The sequence below is a fragment of the Melanerpes formicivorus genome, unplaced genomic scaffold, assembly GCF_026170545.1.
Source record: "Melanerpes formicivorus ecotype bairdi unplaced genomic scaffold, bMelFor1.0.p_v2 SCAF_11, whole genome shotgun sequence".
NCBI classification, from domain to species: domain Eukaryota; kingdom Metazoa; phylum Chordata; class Aves; order Piciformes; family Picidae; genus Melanerpes; species Melanerpes formicivorus.
Window position 1 is genome coordinate 262,139 of NW_027142363.1, and position 16,113 is coordinate 278,251.

Consider the following 16,113-nt stretch of genomic DNA (forward strand, 5'->3'; position numbering starts at 1 on the left):
CCACAGGCACATGCCCAAGTGCCCAGCCAGGCACTGAGGGCTTCCCCAAGGGGAGCTCTGTGTCAGGGAGCTGGTTCCTCTCTGCAGGGATCTGATCCAGCAGAGCTCTGGCAAGCTCTGGAGATCAGCTGCCCTCTGCAACCCACCAGAATGGAGGCATTCAGAGCAGCCAGAGCCTGCTGGCTGGGTACAAAGCCACTACCACACAGTTGCCAGCCAAGAGCTGCCCAGGTTGGATCATGCACCAGCAGGCTGTGATTGCTACATGCAGGTCAACCCCCCTGCAGAATTACCTGTACATCCCTGATGAGGCAAAGGATTCTCCCAGGGACTTTCCCAACCACCTGCCCAGGAGCCAGGAGTCCCAGGAACTGGGACTGGCTCCCAGCTGCTGCTCCCCTGGAGGAATGCAGAGGGAGTGTGCAGCTGCCTGCTCTTACCACAAAGAGCCTTCCTGGCTCTGACCTGCACCTCTCCCAGCCTGCCCTGCTGCCATGCAGTGTGCAGCACCAAGCACCCAGCTGCTCCAGCACTTGTCCCCAGCACTGCTGCTGCCACTGACTGGCATTCCTCAGATGCTTTGCCAGAAGCAGTACTTGCAGAACACACTCTGTGCAAGAACTTACTTCCAAGGCTTTCTGGGAAGTCCAGAAGATGGGACCCCAACTGCTGGTGACAAAGGCAGTGACTTCACCTGCTCAGCTTTCTTTGGGCACCAGCAGGTGCTGAGAACAATCACCACACAATCATTAGGACTGGAGAAGACCTCCAAGATCAAGTCCAGCAGTCCCCCAACAGCACTATGGCCATTTAACCGTGCTGCCAAGTGCCACCTCCACGTTGTTGAGACACCTCCAGGCCTGGTGACTCCACCACCTCCCCAGGCAGCCCTTTCCAAGGCCTGACCACTCTTTCAGGGAGAATTTTCCCTTAATACCCAACCTGAACCTCCCCTAAGGCACTTGCTAGGCCAAAGAAAGTGAGGTTTAACAGCTCCAGTTGCTTTTACTTCCAAGAGACAAGTTGAGGCAAGCACACAGCTCTTAATTCCTGTGGCTGCCAGCAGAAGATTCCAGGGAGCCTGAACCTCTGTTCAGACTTACTCCTCTTTTCTACAAGTTCTGCCCCAACCCCCCCACCAGCACAAACCTTCCACAGATTTCCAGCAGACCCTTAGAGTCTGCCAAAGCAAAGGCTCTCCCATTGCAGGCAGCAGACCCACCACTTGCATCACTACCCCTGAAGGTTGTGCCATGTCCTTACTAGCCAGGTAGAGAGCTCTCCATGACTGCACCAGGCATTGCCAGCCAGCTGCAGAGCTACTTCCAGCACTCTTAGCCTTGATGACTGTCTGAGCTCTAGATAAAGTCCCATAAGTACTCACTGAAATGTGTTATTGAATAGTCCAAGTTTAATAAAACTTATCCACAATCAGCTCAGTGAGTGGTTCCTAGGCCTTGCTCAGTCTCCAGACAGCCATATCTGAGCTGAGCTGAGCTGCTGCTGTTTTCCAGGTCATCTCCTGGTAGAGGGCAGCAGCCATGGTCTGAGCCATGCTCAGCTCGCTCTGGTCCTGCTCATTCTGCAGCTCCTTTCTGAACTGCTCCACCCCTTCCTCACTCTCCAGTAAAGCAGCCACAGCAGCAGCACTCATGTCCTGGGCAGGCACATCCCCCCATGCAGAGGTGCTTTCAGCTTTACTTTCTTTGGAGAAGAAAGAACTTCCTGAGCTGAGCACTGAGAAGAAAGAGCTTCTTGAGGTGAGCATTTCCTTCTCCAGAGCCAGGGCCAGCTGCTCAGTAAGTGCACCCTTGCTGCTAGACCTCAGCAGCTTTACATCACAGCCTGCTGGCAGAGCTCTTCTCAGGCTGTGGAGGCACTGGAACAAGACAGTCAGGTTTCTGTAAAACAAGATGATGATGATGATGGTGATGATTGCTACTCTCTAGCCTCAAAATTCTCTAGTGGAAAACAAATCAAAGCTACTTCAAATCAAAGAGGGAGAAACCTGTAGTGCTGATGGTTTGAGGGATTATGTACACTGTGCAAGAGCAAGCAAGGGCTCTCATGGCATCAGAGGAGCCACTGGACATCCAAAGAGCCTCAGCAGCACAGACACTCTGTGCTAAAACAGCTGTGTCACAGCTCACAGGAGAATCACTTGTGCCCTGTGGAGCAATCCACCTGTAATGGCACAGAGGAGTTGTGTTGTCTGGGCTACAGTGAAGAGGTAGAACAGAAGGCACTTAGAGACTGGATGGAAGCCGCCAAGGCAGAGTCTTGCACCTGGGCAAGAACAGCCTCCCAAAATCCCAGCAGCATCCATAAGGAGGTAGTTTTCTGACAGGCCAGGAAGGCATCTCCACACTGCACAACTTCACCAAATGGAGCTTGTTCTGGTTCTGGCAGGCTGTGGAGCAGCCTGGCCTGTAGCTCACTGCTCCCACAGAAATATCCTGGCTGGGGTGGGGGGGAATGCACAGCTATGGAATGTGCAACACACCACAAACATGTAGCTGACTGACCATGCAGCAATGGGTCAGGAGCAAATGGATCAGTTCCTGAAAGGGAACCAACAGCCCTGAGGCTTAGAGTTGTACTGATTGGCTTCCTGAGCAGCCTTTGAGAGAAGAGAGGAAGCCCCAGCGAGGGGGAAGGGCTGACCCTCACTCTTAGCCAGACACCAGGAACAGCTACTGCTTTTCTTACTGCTTTGGCTTGCACTCCTGGGGACACTGCCCAGGAAGCTCCCTTTGTGTCCTGAGCTCTACCCAGCTGGCTCCTACGTTCAGGCAGGATTAGTAACCTGTGCAGCCTGGCTCAGCAACCTCTGCAGACACCTGGCCAAAACTCCACACCAGGAAAGGAAATGACTGAGCCTCTTCAGATTACTTATGCATGAATGTGCATAACTGGCATGTATTTCAGTTCAGTGCAGCCTGGGGCCTGATTGGAGGCTTTGGGGCTGCTATTTTCTGTCTTTTTGAATCACCTTAAGGAATGTTTTAAAAACCCCCATGCTGCAGAGCAAAGGTCCTCAGGAAGCCCAGCAATGATCACACACTGCTCAGTGAAGGGCACCACAGGGCCAGCCCCAAGCAGTGGAGACCAGAGGCAGCTACAACTCCACGCTCCAGCCTGGGCACAGCTCTATGCTGCAGGCCCTGCCACAGCTCTCTGGTTACCACAGTCTCCTAGCTGAAGCATCCTGGTTAGCATCTTGGCTGACTGTGGCCCCAGGAAGCACCAAAGACAAAGTGTGTGCAAGATGAAGGCTCTTTACCCCTCGGGGGCAATTTTACCTGCAAAACAAGGTCAGAACTCCTTCCAATGGATTCCTCAGGGTCCAGCTGAGAACTGTGCCATGCACATTCCCTGCCTTGTGACAGAACAGCTTGTCTGGGCATTCCTGCAGGGGTGTGCACTCCATTGCTCCCAGCAGCCACCAAGTGACTGGAGTCAATGTGCAGGCAGCAGACAGCACCTGGAAGGAGAACCTGGCAGACACTGCAAGCACAGCAAGGACATCTTCCATGGAACCTGCAGGCAAACATAGCACACACACACTGAGCTATCTTTATCATGCTGCATGCACTGAATGTGCTTAGATCTGGCTCACACTCCCAGGTTTAGGGGAAGCTTGCACCTCCTCTGGGAATCCTCTCACCTAAATTCTGAGGCCTGCTCCTGCCAGGCAAAACAGCTGGCTGAGTACCCAAGCCCCACCTGTGGCAGGAAGCCACTGAAGACACACCTCACCTTGCCAAAAGCAGGCTATTAATAGCCTCCTGTGACAATAAGAGGACATGTTGGCTTCAGTGATGCAGCATTAAAGGAAGACAGAAGTTGAAGTTCCATGAAATGATTCAGAGGATGTTCTGCTACCTGGGCAGAAGCTCAGCTCAAACCCACTGCAATCAGGAACATCAGAAGAAAGGAAATCAAATTACCTCAGTAGATGTGTGGATGAGGAAAAGCTGCAACTGCTGTGGGATCACTTAAGAGGTAATACCATGCCAGAAAAAATAATCTATGCATCTAATCAAGAGAAAGCATTTTGGAACAGAAAAGAATGCAGGCCTCAGTGTCCTGAGCTAACTCAGCTCCAACACCAACCTCTCCAGCCACAGCTCAGCAGCAGTGCTAGCACAGAACCTTACAGCAGCTCACTTCTGCCATGCTGGAAAACCTTCACTCAGCTTCTGCTTCCCAGCAGGCCCAAGATGCTCTAAGAGAGATGTGGTTGGACCTTGAAGGCTTAGCTTGGGTTCACCCAGAGCAAAGGGAAGACTCAGCTACCTGTTCATGAACCCAAAGCAAAGCATACCTGTGCAGTATCCATTTTCCCTCTGCAGCTTTACTGCATGTTTTCCATTGGAAATGTCCTCCAGGCTCAAGGCAATCTTCCCACAGAGCAGAGAGATCTCTCTGCTCTGCTGCAGGCTGTCCCTGTGAGGTGCCTGCCTCTTGGCACGCAGGAGGACAGCGCAGCACACGCGGTGGAAGGCCAGCAGCGGTGAGAGGCTGGTGACAGCAGTCACTGCCCTGCCTGCACCCAGCCCAGCCCCTACACACCCCCGGGGAAACTCCTTCCTCAGGTCACTCTTGCCACACTGGTCCAGTTTGATCTTCTTGGCAGGAGGCTCAGTCTGACACGGGGAGAGGGGCAGCACCGAGCAGGCTCTCTCCAGCTTGGTGACTCTGTTTCGACACTTGATGACAGGAGCGGCCAGGGAGGAAGCTTGATCCAGCACCAAGGACAAGCTGGCATCACTCAGGGACCTGTGGGGCACAGGCAGGGCACTGCACTCCTGCTCTGTATCTTGCCTCCTGACAGACACTTTGCAGGTATGTACAGACTCCAACAGCATTGCAGGGAACAGAAGCCGCTCCAGGGACTGCTCTAAGCTCAGCACACAGTGTGAGAGCTTCTACGAGCTTCCAGGAGCTGAAAGACTTTGGATGTTCAATTCACTCCCACAATGTTGAAAAGTTCCCATAACCCATGAGATACTCTCCTATATTTATACCTTATTTCTAAAAGCTTCATTTCTTTTCATCAAAACAGTACTGAATTCTGCTCTGTAAGGACTAAAAGCTCCTCTGGAGCTCTGTAGTGTCTGACAGCTGTTCAAACAAAACTGAGTGCAGGGGATAAAGCAAAAGATTTAAGATACCTCACACCAATCAGACCACCTTGCACAGGCACTACTTGCCTGAACTGTCTGAAGTTAATTATCCATTTCAGGGTTCTTCCAATGGAATCCTAACAACCCTGCTCCAGAGCCCCTCTGAGTGACTACTCTATCAGTTCAGCCTCTGGATGTCACTGCCACTGGCAGCCCTGTCAAGGCCTTCTTTTCACCACTTCACAAGGCACCCTGACACACCACTTGCCATTTTGGATGAGTAGGAAGCAAAACCCCAACCAGTCCAGACTGTCAGTGCTGGGGGTGGAGGGCAAGCAAGGCCCTTCCCCAAACCCAGGGTGGCTGTGCAGAGCACTGAATTGCAGCCAGCTCTGCTCCCACCAGCCTACCCAATGGCTTCATCTTCACACATCTCTTCTCAACTGTAAAAAGGAGGAGAGGGCAACACTGCTGCTGGCTTCTAAAGACAGGCTCTGACCCTTTGGAGGGTTTCTGAAGCTGCAGAGCAATCAGCTGTTTCCTTTTCAAAAGTCACCATCATCAAAGCTGAAAGAATCAACACTGGCAAGGCAAAACCAATCTCTTGCCTCAGAGCCTTCGAACAGAGGCTGTCAAGATGATGTCAACCTTCCTGTAAAGTCCTAGCACCCTGGCAGCAGAGCCACAACATAGCCTCAGCTCCAGCAGAACAGCCAAAGGGCACCACAGGTCAGCTCCCTCACAGCCACTGCAATCATTGCCCAGTGGCATCAGCAGCTTTTAGCTCACTCTGACAGCCTCAGCTACACTGTTGGTGGGATGTGGCTCAGAAGTTCTGACTCCACACAAGCTCACACTGCACACTGGAAATCTGTCTCATGGAATCCTGTTTTTGACACTGCCCTCCAAGTGAGCTCCCTCCCTGGAAGGGGGAAATGATAGGAGTGAGATTTACAACTACAACTGAGATGGACATAGTAACCAAGGACAGAAACAAAACAATGATGTTGATGGTTTGAGGTCTGTGCAGCTCCACAGAATCTACACAGCACAGAAGCTTAGCTAAGACTGTGTTTGATTGGTTGCTTGATTACAGCATAGCTCAGTTCAAAGACTGAGTATTCATTAGGCTGATCAGAGGAGTGAAAATGTTTCCTTCTGCACTTCTGCAAGCAAATCACTCACCAGGAACTTAAAGGTGTTAAGAGTCAGGTATCAGGAACTGCACAGCCACAGCACATGCCAGTGGTGCATGGCACCCTCAGTACAGACAGGCAGGAGCCATCAGTGATGTAGCAAGCCTGTGCCAGTGCTGTGGCTGTCCTGGCACAAGTGCTTTGTGGCTGTTCAGTGTGATGGTTTGCACAGGGTCAGGGAGACACAAGCAGCAGCAACCACAAGACGCAGCTGAAGAAATTAATAAACACACAAAGTTCACAGCTCACAAAACCACTTTGCTACTGCAGAGCTTAGCCTGCAAAATCAGCTCCTACAAACGCACCCAGTGGCAGCAGATGCCAGTTTGTACTCACAGGTGAAATGCTGCAGCCAGCTGCACTCCAACAACCAGGCTGTCCCCCACGACACGCTGCCAGAGGCTCTCCACGAGGCACTCTGGGGCCTGCTGTGCCACTGGTGTCTCCCGGCCAAGAGCAGGTGGAGGAGGACGACTTTCCACATCATCCCAGAGAGGGACAAGACCTTCCTTGCATAAAAATGGGGTTTAGAGGAAGTCAGTGGGAATATTAGTTCCCTTTTTCGCTATGACAATAGTGGTGTTTTGCCACAGATGACTGCTGAAGGTGCTCTGAAGGCACAGCAGCTGCAGCCCACACAGAGCAGTTTAGTCTCTGCAGCTGCTTGGAGAGAGAGAGAGAGAGCTGCGTTTCCTTAAAACACAAGCAATCAGGAAGAGCACAACCTTCCTGTCTTAGAAACAGAATGTGCCTAAATCTTGAACTGCCATACAATTATTTGTCCAAAGAAGAGTCTCAAGAGTCTCAAGCTGCACCGGGGAAGGTTTAGACTCGAGGTGAGGAGGAAGTTCTTCACCGAGCGAGTTGTTCATCATTGGAATGTGCTGCCCAGGGAGGTGGTGGAGTCACCGTCCCTGGAGGTGTTCAAGAGGAGATGGGACGTGGCACTTGGTGCCATGGTTTAGTCATGAGGTCTGTGGTGACAGGTTGGACTCTGATCTTTGAGGTCCCTTCCAACCTTGGCTATACTGTGATACTGTGATCATTAAGTGATTGAAATGTTGTTGTCTAAGCCTGGCTGCCTCCAGAGGCCCCACACAAACTGGAAGGGGTCTAACTCCATTGCAGGTAAGTCAGGAGGCTTATTTTGAGCAATGTATCAAGATGACCTTTCTCCAGCCTCCATCACCTTCCCAGCCCACAGCTGCACCTGTCCCCATTGTCACACAGCCCTGTGACAGCTCCTTTTCTGCAGCATTAGATCTTGAACAGCTATTCAATACCTAGGTGAGTGTGCCAGCTCAAACTGCGCAGTCCCCATCCTCTTTGGCACCACCTCTTCTTCAGAGGCCGCTCCTCCGTGCAGCTCAGCTGCCAGGAGGTATTGTGCAAATCCATTTCAAGCAGACAATGAAATGTATTCTTCACTATGTACACTGAGAGAGGAACCAGAACTGAAAAGCAGATGGCTGTTTTGCAGGTGAAAGCAACAAGTGGCTGAGGGAATCCCCCTCCCCAAATGGCTCAGCAGAACCAAGAAGTGATCTGTCACCTCCCCTGCATTTTACCTCTTTGGCAGTTGGCAGCACATGGGTTCTGCCCTCCACAAGGTCTTTTAAGGCTTTACAGGACTGCAGAAGAACTCTCCTTTTGAGTCCTAAGTGCTGCTGCAGCTCTCGAACCGCTGTGCAGCCAGCCTGTGGAAGATGCAGATGGTTGTCAAACTTGTGCAAACCAGAACACAAACTGAGGCTACCAAGACACCTCCTCAGAGTCCTATTTTTAGGTAAGGATCACAAATTTCACCAAATTACGCATACATTTACCACTTCCACGCCATCATTTGCATCCCTTCTGTTTCACTCTGCCATGGGAAGGTATCGGTTTCAGTTTCTTGTATTCATTATTGGTCAGGTCAACACACAGAGGAGTGGACAAAAGAATCCAACACCAACATCAGTCAGGATCAGTCACCAGCAGCTCACAAGCCTGAGGGAAATGCACTCCACGCAAGCAAAATGCTGCTCTCTGCTCACACTGCAAGAGCCAAGGGCACCCAGAGCAAGCAGCGCTGCCCACGGCAAGCGCAGTACACTAAAGCATTCAGAGCTCTCTCATGTGAGACCTACCAGACCCTGCCTCATCAGCACCATAGCCTATGCAGTAAGCCTGTGCTAGACTTGGCTCGGGACTCAGGAATAAAGGCGTTTCTACAATGTCTTCTAATCGAGGTGGACACAGACTTGTCCAGACCTGCCGGCAGCATAGTCAGCAAAGCCGTTTGGCAGGTACCCTGACGGCTCCCTGCTGTGCTGGTGCTCAGACGGTGATCGGCTAAGTCTCAAAGGACTCCTCTGCCAGCGGTCAGTTTTGTGACAAAAGCAGTTAAATAGATGGCTTTATAAATGCTGCTAAGGAAAAGCAAGCCACTTCTGAGCTTCATTTTAGCTGCTAGTAACAGGAAGAGAAGCCTCACCAGGTGGTGAAACAACAGCCACTCATTTGGGCATAAGTAAAAGCCAACTTGTCTGAAGCCCACAGGCAGAGAATCAGACCACAGTGCTCTTTATTTTCAGGATAAGCCACCACTCAAAACAGGTCACGAGGAGCAAACACTCTGACTTTATTAACCTGGTATTTAAGTACCCATGAGCCAAGTGACTGCTACTAAGCTGTGATGGGATGGCCTCACCATTATCTCAGAGGTTTCATCCACCTTAAAGTAGACCCTTGCAATTACCCCACTCCTTTGTAACAGCTGAGAGAACTCAGACTACCACTGCTTCAGCAATGGATGCTGAGTTGTCTGATCCGCTTCTCCAGCAAACCTCACCTTTTAGATCATGCAATGACACAAGAGAGTGCTTTGGAGGAAAGAGGGAGGCAGAACTACTGAGCACAAACCTGTAGTCTTGTCTGAAGGGCCTGCACAGTAAGCAAGCCATTCTCTTGCAATCCCTCTGCAGCAGCAACGTTGTCTTTGTAAATATTACCACTCTGAAAAGCCAAACCCAGACAGTGAATTCATTAAACACCAAAAGTAAGGTACAGGCTATCACACAGCAGTTTAAGGCTATGGGGGCAAACACAAGCAGGCAGCAGAACTCCTGTGCTTTCCAAAGGAACAACCCTCTGCAGGCAGTTAGGGTGGTGGGACCCAAAGGCAAGGCTCAATGGCACCCAGTAACCACCTCGGTGGCTTTCGTGAAGGGAGGGTGCTGGGAGAGAGGCTGGACTCCATGGTCTCAAAGGTCTTTGCCAACCTGCTTAATTCCACTCTATTCTTAACCAAAAGGTGTGAGGCATTGTCAGCTGCACTGCTTTCACCTCCCAAAGCATGCTGATGCTCTGAAGGAAGCAGGATCATCTCCCCAGAGAATGCATGACTGCATTCAGACTTGAGGGCCCTTCGCTTTGCTGAGCTCCCACTGCAGTAAGCACACACTGGGCAGCGGGGACGAGGCAGGCTGCACTTACTGCATAGCTGACTGCTCCAAGATCTGTTATGGTGAATGTGCTCAACACCTCTGCACTGGAATCATCCCTGAAGAGCAGCAGGAGCTGCTCACTCCCAGAGCCGATGAAGTCGTCCACCAGCACACACTTCACGTCTTGCCACTTGGAAGCCACCTAGGGCAGAAGAGGTTTAAACAGAGGGCTGAGCTTTGGCACTGCTGAAGCTTGCTTTCTGCACAGAGGCAGCCTGGTCAGGGGTGTGCAGCGCAGTACTGGAAGCCATCTCAGGCTCACACTCTCAGTTTATCACTCAGAGCCTGAGTTGAAACCAGGCTTTGCCCTCTAAAGATTGCTTTGCACAGTACAGGGGGCAGAGGAGCTGACAACTTTTCAGTGTGCTCAATGAAGAGCTGAATTCTCTAACATTTGTTCAGAACCAGTGACACTTGCAGGGCACCTAAAGACACTGTACCTGTAGCACTCAGAGATCTTTGTTGTATTGCACTCTGAAATATGTTGGGGAGGCAAAGACAAACTCGTACAACAATGCTGCCAGCCAAAGAGGAGAAACCTCCCTGGCTTCTGCAGCTCTTCTTGAGAGAGGACCATAAGCCCTGCAGGCTAGCTTTGTCTCTCCTGACTTTAGGAAACAAGGTGTAAGAAAGAAAAACAATCTGATGCTGTAGAGAGGTGATTTTCACAGAAGCAACAGCAGCAAACAAACAAACCCAACCCTGCCCCTCTTCAGCTGCAGAAGTCCCACGAAGCCAATCTGAGCAACCCAAAGCTGCAGCAGTAACAGGCAGCTGGTGAAAGGCACAATACCTGCAAGCTGCCTCTCCTCTGCACAGCACAGACATTTCCAGAGGCAAAGGACACAACAAACAGCACATCACTGCTGCTGGTTACAGCTGCTTTTACTGAGTATGGCTCCTCATAAGGCAGCTCACAAACACCTCTGGGCTGCCCATCCTGGAACCAGATCAGCTGATTCTTGCGAGTGACGGCCACCAGCGACGTCCGGAGCTGCCTTCTCCAGGCCTCACTCTTGCAGACACAGACAGAGGACACCACCCTGCCATAAGCATGGGGCATAAAGCATGTGCCAGGCAGCATCTTCTGTGCTTTGACTGCGTAGCCAAACAACTCAGTGCCCCAGATGGCTCTGTCTGAAGCAGAAAGCTCAGCCTCTGCTTCACCCTCTGTCAGGCAAGCGGTTCGTATCCCTAAGACAACAGGCCCTTCCTCCTGGATTTCACCTGTCCACACGACAGAGGACAGCTGAACAGGAGCACTGAGGACTGTGCAGGTGCTGGCAGAGATGTAGAAGAGCTTGCTGGCATGCCTCCACAGCACCGAGGGGCCAGCAAACAGCCTGACATCTTCTTTCAGCTCATAATCCAACTGAAACTGCAAGGACTGCTCAAACTGGTTGGAGCTGTGAAGGAACAGCAAAAGGTATTTGACAACATTATTCCTTTTCTTCTTTTTCATCAAAATGCAGGGGAGGATAATCCCAGTTCTGGAATCTGCTGTGCAGCTACAACAAACTATTTCTGTTTTCAAGGGCCTGCTACGCAGGCTGAACACTCCAGAAGACTTCTGCACAAAGAGCTTCGTGTCTCTGCTGAAGGTCATTCTCCTGACACACAAATCCACTCTCTTATCAGCTGCTCCCTCCACGGGGCTGGGGGGTGACAGCTGAAATATCAGGACTTCACCATTGTAGGACAGGAGCTGCTCTTGCTCACTCAGCAGCATCTTTACACGTTCTGCTACAGCACAACTGGATGCAGCTCCATTTCTGGCAGGATTACTTCTCTGCAGAAATTTTAACCTATCTGGATGCTTTCCACCTACAAAAGTGAAAACAAAGCAATCAAATCATTTTGGGACTAGCTGAAGGAATTTATCCCTAGGAGTAAGAGAGAGTGAAAATCTACATTGCAAAGCAATGTCAGAGGCTTCTTTGAGAAGCACATGCTCTCATCTCAGGTTAAAGTGGAGAGAGACAATTTGTACTGAGGGATGTAACAGAGGTGCTGCAGAGTTGCACTCAAGCCAAGGCACAGATTAGCTGCTGATCAGCTGCTGCAGGACATAGTACAAGTTGAAAGAAACCAAACCACAGACACTGTTTGTGTGATTGCTCCACGAACATACTGGGTGGACTGAAAGGCAACGGTGCTTTGAATTCTTAAGCTCCAGAGCCTCTACTCAGCTGTAGGCTTAATAAGAACCCCGGGTTCGTTCCTTCATTCTTGGTTAACTGGCACAGCCCCTTTAAGGAGAAAGTTCTCTGAAGAAGAGTTTATTCTGTCGCCAAGCCAGCTCCTTTCCTCCCCCAGAGAAGCCCCCAGGACGCAGAGCGAACCACGGCTGCCGCAGCTTTCACTCGGTACACACTGACGCCCCCCGCTCGGCTCAGCCGCCCCGCAGGGCTGCCTGCCTCGGCCGGATGGGGAGCCGCAGCAGCAGCCCCCAAGCCCCTCACACCCTCGGCCGGGTCTACTTGCCCCGAAAGGCTCCCACGGTGCTAGAAGCGGCTCAAGGCCTGAGGCGGCAGCGGGCCCCGGCCCGGCGTACACCCCCAATCGCCGCCGACAAGCGCTGACAGCCATTAACGCCCTCCCCACTCGATCCAGCAACAACAAAGACACGGCGAGCACAGACTCAGCACCGGCAGGGTCTTACCCGATCACCGGCAGGGTCTTACCCGGCCCCCGGCGGCCCCAGCCCAGCTCCGGACTCGGCAGGGCCGGCGGGAAGCGAACCGCGCGCCGCAGAGAGCATGCCGGGAGGCACCGCGCGGCGCCGCTCCCCACCCATTGGCGGCGCTGTCGGCGTGGGGCGGGGCGCCGGGAGGCCCCTCCCCATCCGCGTCACGTGCCGCGTCCGTCGCCACTCACGGGAGCTGTTGGGGCACCGGCGGCAGGGCCGGGCCGGGCGGCTCCGCCGGACCATGGCCGAGGTGAGAGCTCGTCCCTCCCCCCCCCCCCCCCCCCCTCTCCCCCTCCTCTCCCCCTCCTCTCCCCTTCCTCTCCCCCTCCCCCTCCCCTCCCCTTCCTCTCCCCCTCCCCCTCCCCTCCCCCTCCCCTCCCCCTCCCTTGCCCGCCGGCATTGGCTGGGGTTGGGGGCCGGGCCGTGGCGGGGCCCGCCGAGCAGGTGAGAGACTGGGGCTGCCTTGGTCCCCGGCTTTTCCCTTCCTTTCACGTCCTTCTTGTTTCCCCTCAGCAGCGACAGGACAAGGCCGCGCTGATAAGCGAGACCAGACGGCGCTTCGAGGCGGAGTGTCTGGCGGGTGAGTTGCGGCGGCCGTGCCCGGTGCAGTTTGCCCCGGGGGCTCTGCGTGCCCGGGCGGTGCCTGCTCTCGCCTCCTCTTCGGGTGGCTGGAGCTGCGGGGTGGGCGCGCTGCACAGAGCGGGGGGGTTTCTCTTTCGGCTCTTGGTGCTCGCTTCTGGATCGTGTGCTGGGACGCCGGGGCGCACGTCTGGGTTCTTTGGACTCGTGGTTGTGTTTGGTCGGCTCTAGTGCGGGGTCTGGGACGCTGCTGCGCTTGGGGCTGCCTGGACATGAATCACAGAATCACCATGGTTAGAAAAGACCTCAAGGATCATCGAGTCCAACCTGTCACCACAGACCTCATGACTAGACCATGGCACCAAGTGCCACGTCCAATCCCCCTTGGACACCTCCAGGGACGGGGACTCCACCACCTCCCTGGGCAGCACATTCCAATGGCCAATTACTTTTGTTCTCTGTGAAGAACTTTCTCCTCACCTCCAGCCTAAACCTCTCCTGGCATAGCTTTAGACTGTGCCCTCTTGTTCTGGTGCTGGTTGCCTGAGAGAAGAGACCAACCACTTCCTGTCTACAACCTCCCTGCAGGGAGTTACAGAGAGCAAGAAGGTCTCCCCTGAGCCTCCTCTTCTCTAGGCTAAGCAACCCCAGCTCCCTCAGCCTCTCCTCACAGGGCTGTGCTCCAGACCCCTCCCCAGCTTTCTTGCCCTTCTCTGGACACCTTCAAGTCTCTCAATGTCCTTCTTGACCTGAGGAGCCCAGAACTGGACACAGGAGTCAAGGTATGGCCTAACCAGTGCTGAGCACAGAGCACAATTACTTCCCTGCTCCTGCTGGCCACACTATTCCTGATGCAGGCCAGGATGCCATTGGCCTTCTTGGCCACCTGGGCACACTGCTGGCTCATATTCAGGCAGCTGTCAATCAGCACTCCCAGGTCCCTCTCTGTTTGGCAGCTCTCAGCCACTGTGACCCCAGCCTGTAGCTCTGCATGGGGTTGCTGTGACCAAAGTGCAGCACCTGGCACTTGGACTTGTTGAATGCCATCCTGTTGGACTCTGCCCATCTGTCCAGCCTGGCAAGGTCCCTCTGCAGAGCTCTTCTGTATAGAGGATAGGAAAATCTAGAGTGACTTGCAGCTCAAATGCCTCTTGGCCTGCATGGAAACACTGCTCAGCTCCATCAGTAAGTGCAGCTGGAGGCCTGCGGGTGCTGGGGATGCCTGGGGCAAAGGGAATGACCAAGCTACACCTAGTTTCATCTTGGTTTAAGGTTGATTTGCATTGCTTGTGAGAAAGGACTATAGAGTAGTGCAGTATGCCAGTAACTGCAGCCAGCAGTGCACTTTATTATGACTAAGGACCTCATTAAAAACATGTTTCTGTCTTATTTGAAATGCAAAGGCAGCAGGAGCCCAGCAGTTTGAGTCACCTGCATGTCCTTTAATACAAGTCTCAACCCTGCACCCCCCCTCCCCTCCCCTCCCCTTACTCTGATGCTCTTGATCAGAACCACAGAGGTTACCTGGCTCCCCCTTTTACTGGAGGGCTGCACACTTCCTCGGCTGCTTTGTGACTGGCTGGAGCCCTTCTCATGTGAACCTGGGTCTTGGAACAACTTTGTCTCACATGATTGCTCTGCTGACCTTCCTAGAGGAAACTTTGTTTGAGCTCTCCCCTGTGGAGAGAGACTGAGAGCCCTGGGGCTGTTTAGTCTGGAGAGGAGAAGGCTGAGAGGGATCTGATCAATGTCTGTCAGTAGCTGAGGGGAGGTCAAGGGGAGGGGGCCAAGCTCATTTGGGTGGTGTGCAGTAATAAGCCAAGGAACAATGGAGACAAACTTGAACATAAAAGGTTTCAGCTCCACAGGAGGAGAAACTTCTTTACAGTGAGGGGGGCAGAGCCCTGGAGCAGGCTGCCCAGAGAGGCTGTGGAGTCTCCTTCTCTGGAGACTTTCCAACCCCACCTGGATGCATTCCTGTGCAGACTCCCCTGGGTGCTGCTGCTTTTGGCAGTGGGGTTGGACTGGATGCTCTCTGAAGGTCCCTTCCAACCTCTGACATTCGTTGCCTGGGCCAGCAGTGACCTGCATTTGTGGCAGAATTGCTGGAACAGTGCCTTGGAGAGCAGGGACCTTGTTTCCTTCTTTGGTGTCTCTATGTCAATCGGGATGCCCTTGGCAGCTTTGAAGCTCCCTCCAAGGAAGGTGGAGGATCTTGGCTGCTAATGCTATTAGTTGATGTCTGTGTCTCAAGATGACAGATGATTTACTGTGCCTAGTGGTCTATTATCTCAGAATCTCCCTCACACAATGGTTACTTTGGAAAGCCTTGATCTGCTGTGGACAGTTGCTGCTGAGAGGGAGCATTGGCTTTGCAAGTGGCCCATGCTTTGCAGTCTGGAAGGGCACAGCTTTCTCTGGTGGTAAGGAGGCCTCTGTTGGGCTGTGTGTTCCAGCCAGCAAACCAAGTGGGTGCTGCTGTAAGGTAAACTGTAATCCTAGCTGCAGTATTCATGCACATGTTCTCAGTAAGCCCATTTTTGGGTCATGCTTTGGGGCTCTTAGCCCTTTCAAGGAAATAGGATTAGGGTTTGTTTTTCTTGGGGTTTACATTCTGAAGTCTCTCCCTGGAATTTAGGAGTGCCCTCAGCAAATTAATGTGGCCATGCTCCCATCCAGTGTAGAAACACCTAGGCCTCAGCTCTCTTGTAGTCCTTCAGCCTTTGCTCTGTGTGTTTTACAGTGTAGGGAGGGCTACATTTTTGTGTGGTGAGGGCAGGAATGATTGCTTCCCATCCAGCAGCTCCAGCCTGCCCTCAGAACACTGAGCAGCTGATGCTTTCTGTGAGTCTGCTGTGGACACCCAGCTGTGAGCCTCCTTCTCTTCACAAGTGGGTTGCAAATGTTAGCATTGGAGTGAAGCTTCCAGGTGCTTTGGGTTCTGGAGGTTGCAGCTATCACTGTTGTAGTTTCCCTTTGAGGAAGACTGTTCCTGATTATCCTGGAGTCTTGGTGCTTGTGTTATGAAGTGA

At 52.8% G+C, this 16,113-nt stretch overlaps 2 protein-coding genes across 4 annotated transcripts in view; one reads left to right on the top strand and one right to left on the bottom strand.

Moving 5' to 3' along the window:
- Positions 1–1,064: 1,064 nt before the first annotated feature.
- FANCB (FA complementation group B) lies at positions 1,065–12,549 on the bottom strand. 2 transcript variants are annotated; one of them, XM_068144405.1, is made up of 9 exons: positions 12,498–12,549; positions 10,607–11,637; positions 9,803–9,955; positions 9,230–9,322; positions 7,894–8,022; positions 6,662–6,834; positions 4,328–4,782; positions 3,303–3,540; positions 1,065–1,901 (listed from the first exon to the last, which is right to left on the bottom strand). In XM_068144405.1, the coding sequence occupies exons 2-9, from the start codon at positions 11,540–11,542 to the stop codon at positions 1,451–1,453; spliced, it is 2,628 nt and encodes an 875-aa protein (XP_068000506.1). In that variant the 5' UTR covers positions 11,543–11,637; positions 12,498–12,549; the 3' UTR covers positions 1,065–1,450. The 2 variants fall into 2 exon arrangements, with proteins under 2 accessions (XP_068000506.1, XP_068000505.1); XM_068144404.1 differs by having other exon boundaries at positions 12,476–12,519.
- A 119-nt stretch (positions 12,550–12,668) lies between these two features.
- Positions 12,669–16,113, top strand: part of MOSPD2 (motile sperm domain containing 2) — a 32,877-nt gene continuing 29,432 nt past the window's right edge. Inside the window, exons 1-2 of one of the 2 annotated variants that reach the window (XM_068144406.1) lie at positions 12,669–12,752; positions 13,016–13,082. In XM_068144406.1, the coding sequence (XP_068000507.1) occupies positions 12,744–12,752; positions 13,016–13,082 (76 nt within the window). In that variant the 5' untranslated portion in view covers positions 12,669–12,743. The remainder of the gene's footprint in view (positions 12,753–13,015; positions 13,083–16,113) is intronic. The other variant, XM_068144407.1, reaches the window with a different exon arrangement.